General features: G+C 39.6%; 1 protein-coding gene across 1 annotated transcript; it reads left to right on the top strand.

Annotated features, from left to right (window-relative positions):
- Positions 1-3,006: 3,006 nt before the first annotated feature.
- On the top strand, positions 3,007-4,038 carry LOC112587289 (trace amine-associated receptor 7a). The gene has a single exon (XM_044924560.2). The coding sequence runs from the start codon at positions 3,007-3,009 to the stop codon at positions 4,036-4,038; it is 1,032 nt and encodes a 343-aa protein (XP_044780495.2).
- Positions 4,039-12,637: the final 8,599 nt, after the last annotated feature.

Here is a 12,637-nt window from a genome sequence, read left to right as displayed (position 1 = left end):
GAGGGTGGGGTCAGGCTGTGTGCAGGTGTCCTTGAGTTCATGCTGCTCCCCACATTGCGCCTGCGCTACAGCCGCTCTCAGCCCTGCGAATGCATCCAGCCCCCATCTCGGAGCCTCAAAACACATTGCCCTCTTGCCCTGGGAAACCCCTGTCTGTTTTTACCTTAAGTATCTCCTTGACCCTCTCAACCTATCTTTATAGTTACCTGCTTGGTAACTTTGCCTGTGGATACGGTTCCCTTGCTTCATTGTGGTGACCTCCACCGCACTCTGTGTATCCCAGCCGTCACCACACTGAGTTGCCATTACTTGTTCACATGTTGGCCTCTCATGTGGAGTTAGAGAAGTAATATAAAGTATAATGGATAAGCTTTGATTTATTCCAAAATCTTTTAAGTCGGTAGACAATCCATCAGGAGGAAAGAAAGATTTGGAGCAAACTGGAACACTCATAGCTTGCTGGTGGGAGTATAAAATGGTCCAGTTACTTTAGAAGACAGTTTATACTTTCTTGCAGAGTTAAGCCTACACTTCCAATATGACAACCCCAAGCTGAACAGTCTGAATATTTATTAACTGATCAGACATGACTGAACAACTGGACAATAACAAAATACAGATAAAATAATTGTGGTATATTCAGACAATGGAATTACATTTAGCAATAACAAGGAATGAGCTGAAAATGTATTCAGACATGGATGAAACTCACAGACATTGACCTGAGTGAAATAAGCCAGACACCAAAGAGGACAAACTTTGTGACTCTTTTCATAAAAGATTTTTAGGCCTTGAAAATTTAATCTCTAGCCATAGAATGGAGATCAGCGTTTTCCCTAGGACAGGGAAAAGGAAATGTGGGGTGAGATTAACTATAAAAGGGCCTGAGGAGAATTGCCAGGGTGTTGCTTTCTACCTTGCTTGTGGTGGTGAATATAAGGGTGGATACATTTATCATATCATCAGTCCGTGCGTGCTAAAAATGTAAACTTTTCAAATTTATTTTATGCCTCAATATGAAAAAGCTGATTTTTAAACATAGAAGTCATTCCTCAGAAAACACTTTAAAAAAAAATAATTTTCTTTGTTCAGTTTTTGGCTGTGCTGGGTCTTTGTTGCTGCGCAGGCTTTTCTCCAGCAGCAGCAGCAGGGGCTGTTCTGCAGCTGCAGAGCACCGCCTTCCATCCCCGTGGCTTCTCTTGCTGTGAGCACGTGGTGCGTGAGCTGCAGTAGCTGCAGCTCGGGCCTCAGTGGTTGCGGCTCCGGGCTCTAGAGCACAGGCTCGGTAGTTGTGGTGCAGGGCCTCAGTTGCTCCATGGCCTATGGGATCTTCCCAGATCAGGGATCGAACCTGTGTCTCCTGCACTGGTAGGCAAATTCTTTACCACGGAGCCACCAGGGAAGCCGCAAAAACCACTTTTGGAAAAACTAAGGTGAGATCTGTTCTAGAATGCTGAGAGAAAAAGGAAATTTGTCAGTGGTATAATCTAGTGTATAACATAGGAATATCCACATTCCAAAAGTCCTTTCATTTTATTTTATTTTTTAAGTATCTTCCACGCTGCTCCCACTACAACTCCAACAACAACAGGAGCAGAAACGATGTTCTGTTTGTCCTTACACTTCCTTTGTTGTTCCCTGAGGCAAACACCTTGTATTCTGCTACCCCACTTTCCCAGGTCAGAACTTTTAAAGTAAACCTGAAGCCTTCAAGTATTTAACATATGATTATTTAACTTCTTGGAGCTTTTCAGTGTGTGGTGTGGTAAAGAATCCAACTGCCAATAAAGGAGACATAAAACACACATATTAGATCCCTGGATTGGGAAGATCCCCTGGTGAAGGAAATGGCAACCCACTCCAGTGTTCTGGCCTGGAAAAGGCGAGACAGAGGAGCTTGGTGGGCTATAACCCATGTGGTCACAAAGAGTCAGACACGACTGAGTGACTGAACAACTGAGCCCACACATTTAATTTTTTTAACACAAATCAACACTGGTAGGGATAAAGAGTTTATCTGAAAGAGTTCTAGTGACATTCAACACAGAAATCATATACATAAAAGGTTCTGCTACTGTTGCTGCTAAGTCACTTCAGTCGTGTCCAACTCTGTGCGACCCCATAGATGGCAGCCCACCAGGCTCTCCTGCCCCTGGGATTCTCCAGGCAAGAACACTGGAGTGGGTTGCCATTTCCTTCTCCAATGCAGGAAAGTGAAAAAGTGAAAGTGAAGTCACTGAGTTGTGTCCGACTCTTAGCGACCCCATGGACTGCAGCCTACCAGGCTCCTCCAACCATGGGATTTTCCAGGCAAGAGTACTGGAGTGGGGTGCCATTGCCTTCTCTGATAAAAGGTTTTAAAAAAAGTGAAAAGGTAGTATTTAATAATAGCAAATAATATGACTTTCGAATTCCACTCAAAGGTTTTAAAGGATAGGCACTATTCTGTTCCATGCAAAGCTAAAGTGTCATCAGGAAATTCGCAGGGCATAAACTTATTTTAGCATAAACATAATTGTTATTTAATTTTCTTTCTAAGCACCTTGAACTTATGGGGATTCAATCTTAAGGGCTTTGGGGATTGAAATTGTTTAGTTACATTCCTGAGGGGAGGGAGTGTTTGGGTCATTATCATTGCTTTGATAAATTAGGAAAATAATGCTAATAAAATGTGGCATTCGAACATGTATCCTGTAAAAGCTTCTTGAAGACAACCTCTCCTTTAATATGAAAAACTAGGTGAGATTTTTTAAAATTTAAATCAACAGCATTTTATGTAATGTTGAAAATTAACTGCTTATTCATTTGGAAGTGATCATTTTACAAGATGAGGATATGAATCACTTTCTAAACACGCAAGTGAAGATTTGCACTTACAAGGAATTAAAGACAGAATACACTGGCAAGTGCTGACATTGTATTTATCTTTTAAGGACATTTTGAAAACTGGAATGACATCCTGGGCCACAGAGGGTGACAGGTTTCCAGGTAGCAAAGCAGAGAATCATGAGCAGTGCGTCTCCTTCTGCTGCAGCTGTGCAGCTCTGCTACGAGCACCTGAACGGATCCTGTGTGAAAACCCCCTACTCACCAGGCCCCCGCCTCGTCCTGTACACAGTGTTCATCTTTGGAGCTGTGCTGGCTGTATTTGGAAATCTCCTGGTGATGATTTCCATTCTCCACTTCAAGCAGCTGCATTCTCCTACCAACTTCTTGATTGCTTCTCTGGCCTGTGCAGACTTCTTGGTGGGAGTGACTGTGATGCCCTTCAGCACAGTGAGGTCCGTGGAGAGTTGCTGGTACTTTGGGGAGAGTTACTGTAAATTTCATTCCTGTTTTGATGTGTCATTCTGTTTAGCTTCCATCTACCATTTGTGCTTTATCTCTCTGGACAGGTACATTGCCGTCACTGACCCCCTGGTCTATCCAACCAGGTTCACTGAGTCTGTTTCTAGTATGTGTATTGCCTTCTCCTGGCTCTTTTCGATTATTTATTCTTTTTTCCTTCTTGGCACAGGAGCGAATGCAGCTGGACTGGAGGATCTAGTAAGTGCTCTCACCTGTGTGGGAGGCTGTCAAATTGCGGTGAATCAGAGTTGGGTATTGGTGAATTTTCTATTATTTTTCATCCCCACCCTTGTGATGATAGTTCTTTACTCCAAGATTTTCCTCATTGCTAAACAACAGGCTAGAAAAATTGAGAGTCTGAACGACAAGACTGGGCGATGCTCAGACAGCTTCCAAGACAGAGTGGCCAAGAGGGAGAGAAAGGCAGCGAGAACACTGGGCGTCGCAGTGCTGGCGTTTCTGGTCTCCTGGCTGCCTTACTTCCTGGATGCCATAATTGATGCCTTCCTAGGCTTCATCACTCCCACATATATTTATGAAATACTGGTTTGGATTCCTTATTATAACTCAGCTATGAACCCCTTGATTTATGCGTTCTTTTATCCTTGGTTTCAAAAAGCCATCAAACTCATTGTCACTGGCAAAGTCTTGAGAGAGAATTCCTCAACAGCAAATTTATTTTCTGGGTAAGCCCACATTTTAGATGGAGGAATTGAGTATAGATTCACAGTGAACACTTCATTGGGTAGAAAATGTAATCATATACATGCAAGATCTTGTAAAGTAAAAGAATAAATTATGCTTCCAATATGACCTGAAGACTTAAATTCAGTTTCATTATTCTTTGGTCAATATAACATAAAAACCTAGTTGTTATGGAAACAGCATGACCTTGGAGCCAGAAATGTGGCATTTTACCATTGATTTTGGGTTGCTACTTGTCTCTGATCTTCACTGTTCATCTCTAGTTATTAATCCCTTCCTTGTAGCATTCTTGAGAAAATGTAAAAGATAGAAACTGCAATGTTTTGTTATTCTAAATCCTCCCTTTTATTACTTTATAATAGTTTAATCCCTGGTTATAGCTTCTCTTTATTCCTGTAAAATATTTTTTTAATTACTAGTACAATACTTAAAAGTATTCTGGCTCAGGGAGGGCAAAGTAGTGACTCTGCCCTGTCAAGTGTTCACATTTGTGAGTCCAGAAATATAATGTCAGAGTCGGATAAAATCAACCCAGAGATAAATATATTGACTATAATATCTGTCGAATTATTTGCTATGGGAAAGGTAATTGATGTTATAAATAGCATTCATTTGTTGAGTGGGCTACTTCCTGGTGATTGTCTGCTCATAAAATTTCGGCTGACTTTATAAACTTTACCAGCTAACATGTTTAGAGCATGCACGAGTTTTTAACATTGTCATTTTTTACTGTACTTTATGTTAAATTAGCTTTCTGTTCTGTTCACTTTTGCATTGTTTCAAAGATTATTTATAAGGATTTTCAATGATATACATGAAAGCCCAAATTACAAATATGTTCTAAAAAATACAGAACTGAAATGAAGGATATAAAAAGATGACAGACAGAGGCTGATAAATGCATTTTATATAACCCACAAATTTGAAACTGAACAAGTTAAGCAATTCACATTGTATAGAAGCCAGTCAACTTTTCAGACATGGAGACTTGTTTTGGGTACTAAGACTAGAGAATGCTGTATTCTGTAATTTTAAGAGTTTTTAAAATAAATTTCTTGATTCTATTCTAATTTTATTTTGTAGCAATCAGATATCAAGTTTGAAAAATCAGAGCATCATATCATTGGGACAGGGATGAATATATATCAAAATATTCTTGTTTATTTCTCTAATTTCTTATTTAATGTAAATCAATCATATATTAGGGACATCATTTCTGACTGTTATTAAACAAATGCTTTAAATTGGTAAACCTTTCCTGAGATCGTGTATTATCTATGATTTAATGTACTTATGAGAAACTCTCTCATCTTTACTTGATAGTTAAAGATGAAACAAATGATTTAAAGGCACCCTAGACTGCTTAGCATTAGTTTACCCTCAACTCTTCAGTTCTGACAGTGAAAATCATCAATTTATTTTGATTTACTGCTTTCAAAAATGCAATCGTTGTTGTTGCTCAGTCACTAAGTCATGTTTGACTTGTTGCAACCTCCTGGACTGCAGCATACCAAGCTTCCCTGTCCTTCACTATTTTCCAGAGTTTGCTCAAATTCATGTTCATTGAGTCCATGATGTTATCTAACCATCTCATCCTCTGTCTCTGTCACCCCTCTCTCCTCCTGCCCTTAATCTCTCTTAGCATAGAGTTTTTTCCAATGAATTGGCTCTTCCCATCATGTGTGGCTCAGCGGGATAAGAATCCTCCTGCAGTGCAGGAGACCTGGGTTCGATCCCTGAATTGGGAAGATCCCCTGGAGAAGGGAAAGGCTACCCACTCCAGTGTTCTGGCCTAGAGAATCCCTCGACTCTATAGTCCATGGGGTTGCAAAGAGTCGGACACGACTGAGCGACTTTCACTTCACATCAAGTGACCAGAGTATTGGTGCTTCAGCTTTAACATCAGTCCTCACAATGAATATTCAGGGTTGATCTCCTTTAGGATTGACTGGTTTAATCTCCTTGCTGTCCAAGAAACTCTCAAGAGTTTCCATAGTTGGAAAGCATCAGTTCTTTGGTGCTCAACCTTCTTTATGGTCCAACTGTTACATCCATACATGACTACCGGAAAACCATAGCTTTGACTCTACGAACCTCTGTCAGCAAAATTATGTCTTTGCTTTTTATTATGCTGTCTAGGTTTATCATGGCTTTCCTTCCAAGGAGCAAGCATCTTCTAATTTCATGGCTGTAGTTACTGTCAGCAATGATTTGGGAGCCCCCCCCAGAAATAAAATCTGTCACTCCTTTGGCTTTTTTCCTGCTCTATTTGCCATGAAGTGATGGAACCAGATGACATGATTTTAGTTTTCTCAATGTTGACTTGTAAGCCAGCTTTTCACTCTTCTCTTTCACCCTCATCCAGAGGCTCTGTAGTTCCTCTTTACTTTCTGCCATTAGAGTGGTATCATCTGCATATTTGAGGTTTTGACATTTTTCTCAGCAATCTTGATTCCAGTTTGCAATTCATCCCTTCTGGCATTTCACATGCCAGATGTACACATGCCAGTACATTCAGATATACTCTGAATATAAGTTAAATAAGCAGAGTAACAATATACAGGCTTGTCTTTCTGCTTTCCCAATTTTGAACCAGTCCTTTGTTCCATGTCCGGTTCTAACTGTTGCTTCTTGTCCTGCACACAGGTTTTTCAGAAGACAGGTAAGGTGGTATGATAATCCCATCTCTTGAATAATTTCCCACAGTTTGTTGAACTATACAGTCAAAGGCTTTTTTGAAATCAATGAAGGAAAAGTAGATACTTTTCTTGAATTTCCTTGCTTTCTCTGTGATCCAATTAATTTTGACAATTTGCTCTCTGGTTCTTCTGCCTTTTCTAAGTCCAGTTTGTACATCCAGAAGTTCTTGGTTCACTGTTGAAGCCGCGCTTGAAGTGTTTTGAGCCTAACCTTACTAATATGTTAAATGAACACAATTGTATGGTAGTTTGAACATTCTCTGGCATTGCCCTTTTTTGGAATTGGATTGAAAACTGACCTTTTCCAGTCCTGTGGCCACTGCTGAGCCTTCCAAATTTGTTGGCGTATTGAGTGCAGCACATTCACAGCATCATATTTAAGGATTTGAAATAGGTCAGCTGGAATTCCATCACCTCCACTAGCTTTGTTCCTTGTAATGCTTCCTAAGGCCCAGTTGACTTCTCACTGCAGGATGTCTAGCTCTAGGTGACTGACCACACCATCGTGGTTAATCCCAGTCATTAAGACCTTTTATATATAGTTCTTCTGTGTATTCTTGCCACCTCTTCTTAGTATCTTCTGCTTCTGTTAGGTCCTTACCATTTCTGCCCATTATCATGCCCATCCTTGTGTGAAATGTTCCCTCGATATGTCCTGTTTTCTTGAAGAGATCTCTAGTCTTTCCCAGTCTGTTGTTTTCCTCTATTTCTTTGAGTTGTTCATTTTAAAAGGCCTTCTAATCTCTCTTTGCTGTTCTTGGAGCTCTTCATTCAGTTGGGTATATCCTTCCCTTTCTCCTTTGCTTTTCACTTCTCTTCTTTCATCAGCTATTTGTGAAACCTCCTCAGATAACCACTTTGCCTTCTTCAGTTTCAATAACTTTCTCTAATCCTGTGCCACAAGATATAGAGAAATCATACTTCGTCGTTTTAAAAATGAAAAAGCTAAAATCAAAGTTTAAAAGTCTGCTGAATGTCATAAAACTTCTGGATTCAAATAAGCACTCTAACATCTAGTTTAATGCATATTTACTTGTCTTTCTTTTGTTTTAGTAGACTTTCACATATATTAGACAAAACATTTAGTTTTACCACTTCCTTTCCTAGGTCAACATTCAATTCTGCCTATAATTATAAATATTTTAGAACTTTCTTATTAAGAAAACAACATGCACTTGCCCTCATTTCTCTCTTCTTAATTTACTCTGGTTGTATGCGGGCTAGTCTATTGGCCTTTGTGTCAGCGAACACTTATTGAGTGTTTCTGGTGTGTAACACATGAGCTTTGAAACTGGCAGGGTACAACGATAAAAACAATCTAACCCTAAGAGTGCTGTCTAAATTATGGATCTTTCATTGTGCACTTGGGACCACCTTACCTCCCCTACTCAGTCTTCACAACAACTCCATGTGCAAGGGAATATTATTACTATATTATTATTATTTTACATCATAAATGAGGAACCTGGGGTATAAAGAAGTGAGTCTCATGCCCAAGGTGGCATATCCATTAAACAATAGAGCCAGTATTCTGGCTTTCCAGGTGGTGCTAGTGGTAAATAATCTGCCTGCCAGTGCAGGAGACACGAGAGATGCAGGTTCAATCCCTGTGTTAGGAAGCTCCCCTGGAGTAAGGACTGACAACCCAGTCAGGTATTCTGGAAAATTTCATGAACAGAGGAACCTGCCAGCCTACATTCCATGGGACCGCAAAGAGTGAGATGTGGCTGAGTGTTCACACACACACACACACACACACACACAAGCACACACACACACACACACACAGAGCCAGTATTCACATCCAGGGAGTCAGAAATTAAGTGAAATAACCAGTAAGTAAATTTTCTCCCCCATTGTGGCCCAGCCACTGCCATCAAGTTTCTGGGAGCAATATGAAAACAAGCTTTGTACTAATTATTTCAAAGGAAAAATTCTGTCATCATAAAGGAAAGGTTAGAGAAAATTCTTTGGAGATATGGGGACACTGGTGGGAATAATTGATTTCCTGTGACATATCATTTAACCTAGACTTCTTCATTATATATTTTCCTGTATAAGGTTTCCCCCTCTAAGGGTGAAGGGAGGATCATTTAGATAAATTACATCTTAATTTCTATAGCAGGATTGGTCTGCACAGCAAGCAAATACAAACAATCTTGTTGTTTCTATTAATAACTATTTGGTTCCTTTGAGCCTCTTCTCCACAGCAAGACTTCTACTTTCAAAACATTTCAAGGCACCTGAGTGTTATGAATTTGCAAATTGCATACAATTTTTTCATGGATATCATATATTATTATGATAAGGAATGATTATATTTGCAAATCGTGTGCTCCTTTAATAGCTCATATATTAACAGTACCTTATAATTTTATTTTTTATTTTATTTTATTTGACTGTACCGGGTCTTAGTTGCAGCATGTGGGATCTAGTTCCCCAACCAGGAACTGAAAGCAGGCTCCCTGAATTGGGAATGGAGAGTCTTAGCCACTGGACAACTAGGGAAGTCCCAGCAGTACCTGATAACGTGTGTCTTCATTTTTTTCATGAATGAAAAGCAAGAACAATAGAGGTTGTAAATGTATATCTACATAGCCCCTGCCTTCTTAGGAACCACTTTGTTCATTTGTCTGTTACACTGCTTTCTGCTTTCTGATGATCTGTTTGGTATATTGTGTCCCCCTCTCTCCCCAGATGTGCGCTCCTCAGAGGAAGATAACCAGCTCTTCCTATGAATACCTCTTAGATGGACCTCCCACTGTATGTGGAATATAGGAGAGAGTCAAACACTAGAGTAGCAAATAGCATAGATTCCTCTAATAAGTTTTGCCGAGTAGCAAAAACAATATAGAAAGGCTCAGCACGACTCTTTTCATAGTCGATGTTAGATATTGCTTTTTCTTTTTTTTTTGCTTTTTATTTATTTTTTTTAATATATGTAGTTGATTTTTCCGATATCTGCTTTTATTGGAAGAGATTTCACTGTCTCAGAAGTTTGGAATTGACTAGAGGCTGCCCTGGTTTATTTTTAGGGTTATTCTATGCAAAAATACAACCTTTGTTATTAAAAAGACTAATGTCTCAGGATGGTAGTTCTTAGAAACTTGGGTTTCAGAAATAAGAAAATTTGTAAAAAAAAAAAAAAAAAAAAAAAATTCAAGGAACCAACAGATAGTTGCCAAACAAACTTTGACAACTCAGGACATCATAGACAGCAGCAGCAACAGTAGCAGGGACAGCTTTATGTTTTGGCTGAATTTCACAGAAGAAAGGAGAAGGCAATGGCACCCAACTCCAGTACTCTTGCCTGGAAAATCCCATGGACAGAGGAGCCTTGTAGGCTGCAGTCCATGGGGTCGCTGGGAGTCGGACACGACTGAGCAACTCCACTTTCACTTTTCACATTCATGCATTGGAGAAGGAAATGGCAACCCACTCCAATATCCTTGCCTTGAGAATCCCAGGGACGGCGGAGCCTAGTGGGCTGACATCTATGGGGTTGTACAGAGTCGGAGACGACTGAGGTGACTTAGCCGCAGTAGCAGCACAGAAGAAAAGTATGTTTTAATATCAATATATAAGAAATAGATTATTTAAGAATAAAGGGCAGTTCTGTAAATTGAACAAACAATATGAGACACGCATCTTATTGGTCTCATTCTCCTCTGACCCCCAGACTGGCACTGACCCCAGACTGGCATTTCAGCATAACTGAATTAAGATCGAAAGACATTACAAAGAATAAATTTTGAGATTTAACTTTACAAACATGTTTCTTCTGTGTCAGTTCTGTGCACCTTTTAGGAACCTGGTCTTCATCTGAGGTCTCTACTCTTTCACAGCAGAGCAATGAGGGGACATCCTTTGCGTTCTTTCTCATGGTGGTGGAGCATTCACCCTCCAACCTCCCAGAAACCCCCAAAGGTCATCAGATTGTACCAGTCTTGCCTCTCTCCAATATTGTCAATATGGGCACAGGGTCCTTCTTCCTTTTTGCATCTTAATGTTAATTCTGAGCACTTCATCATTCTCTCCACAACTATAATACATATATTTATACATAAACATATATGTATATAAAACATTTAAAGTTGTGAACACTTGCTCTGTTAAATACTGAATCATGTGCTTTAGCAATACTAACCCTAATAATCATCGTACTAACTCTTTGTTGAAGGTAAAATTATTGTCCCCATTTCACAGCTGAAAATACTGAGGCCTGGGCCATTTATGAAGTTGGGGGAAGCCTGAATTCAATCCTAGGACAACTGGATCCAGAGTCTGTGCTCTTGACCATGCACTAATCTGCCTCACAGTTTCTAGAAATTCTCTCCTTCTAGAATATCACCTCCACCCTGCCTCTGTCCTTACTTAGGACTTGTAATTTACTAGATACAATCTTTTATCTGAACCCCCTAGGACTTGTAGAAATCAGACTCTTTTACTTTTTCATTTAAAAGGCCTATCCATTAAATATTTGGAATATACCCGTGGAGAGTGTGAAGCACTTGTCATCAATGCATTATTTCCACATCAATACTCCGATAGTCAAAACAATGTTTCTGCATGAATATTCAGATAGACTGATAAGAAATTAACACTAGAAATAGCCTCATGTAAGTGTTTGTCAACAAATTAATTAGAAACAAACTTCAATGTTATAGATTTTAGAATTTTAGAATATGGACCGGTACTTGAAATCCCTCCAATTTGGGTATCTAATCACTGACACCAGTCTTTCCAGCTCACTTGCTCTAGGAAGCGAACTGCATTCTAGCCTTCACCTATTGCTTACAGGCATTCATCACTTACCCACCATCATTCTACTCAGTCCTTAGAAGTGAAGTTATAAACTGGAAGGAAAGAACCTGCACTTGTTTTATTATTTTTACTAATGGTGATTATATCTCTAACTCTACTATGCTATACTAACCTGTATTATTCTATATTATTGGTAATGTAATTAATATAGTAATTAATTGGACTTAAGCATAAGTTAAGTCTTTTCCTACCTTACTTCTATTCAGACAGCTCTTTATGGTGGGTATTACTACTCCCAAATCAGAGCTGAGCAATCTGATGCCAGGAGAGTTCAGGTAAGCTGTCCAAGATTACATATCCAGGATTTACCCTTGGTATTTTCTGATTCAAACCCCTGTACAATCATTCTCCAGGGACATTGTCTTCCCAGCTTAGAAGGTGGGCTCCCCCTATAGCTTATACCAGACTCGTGTATTGTAGCTCATCACTTTTTCAGAAATGGCATAAAGAGTAGAAATCAAACTCAATGACAGTTGGCAGAATAACAAAAGATCTCTTCAAAATAATAGTGCAGTTGATAATAAAGCCCTCTGAAGTACCAACAGCTCTACTCACTGGCCTTATTCCAAACAGCTGTCTTCTCCAGCTCAGTTCCTCATCACCTCTCTGACCTTGGCTGACTTTTTGGTGGGTGGTGGTTCTGACACTCAGCACAGTGAGGAGAATGAAAGGAGACCCTGGTGGTCCAATGGTTAATACTCCATGCTTCCAGTGCCAGGACATGGAAGCAACATCACTGTCTATCTATAGATGAATGGATGAGGAAGATGTGGTGCATATACACAAATTCGCTCATTTCACACGCTATCAAGGTAAAGCTCAAAATCCTTCAAGCTAGGCTTCAACGGTACATGAATCGAAAACTTCCAGATGTACAAGCTGGATTTAAAATTTTCTGTACCTTCCACACAATTTTGTTTTGAACCTAAAACTCCTCTAAAAATATTTTGTTTAAAATGAACATAATTATATCTACAGTATCAGGTTATGACTGCTAATTGTCTGACAACAGACACTCTCATTGTTTGCAACTTGCCTTCAAAGCTATGAAATCCAGCTTT

The sequence above is a fragment of the Bubalus bubalis genome, chromosome 10 (assembly GCF_019923935.1).
Source record: "Bubalus bubalis isolate 160015118507 breed Murrah chromosome 10, NDDB_SH_1, whole genome shotgun sequence".
In the NCBI taxonomy this organism is placed as follows: domain Eukaryota; kingdom Metazoa; phylum Chordata; class Mammalia; order Artiodactyla; family Bovidae; genus Bubalus; species Bubalus bubalis.
The sequence above is the reverse complement of the archived record's forward strand: the minus strand, read 5'-3'. Positions and strand labels throughout refer to the sequence as shown.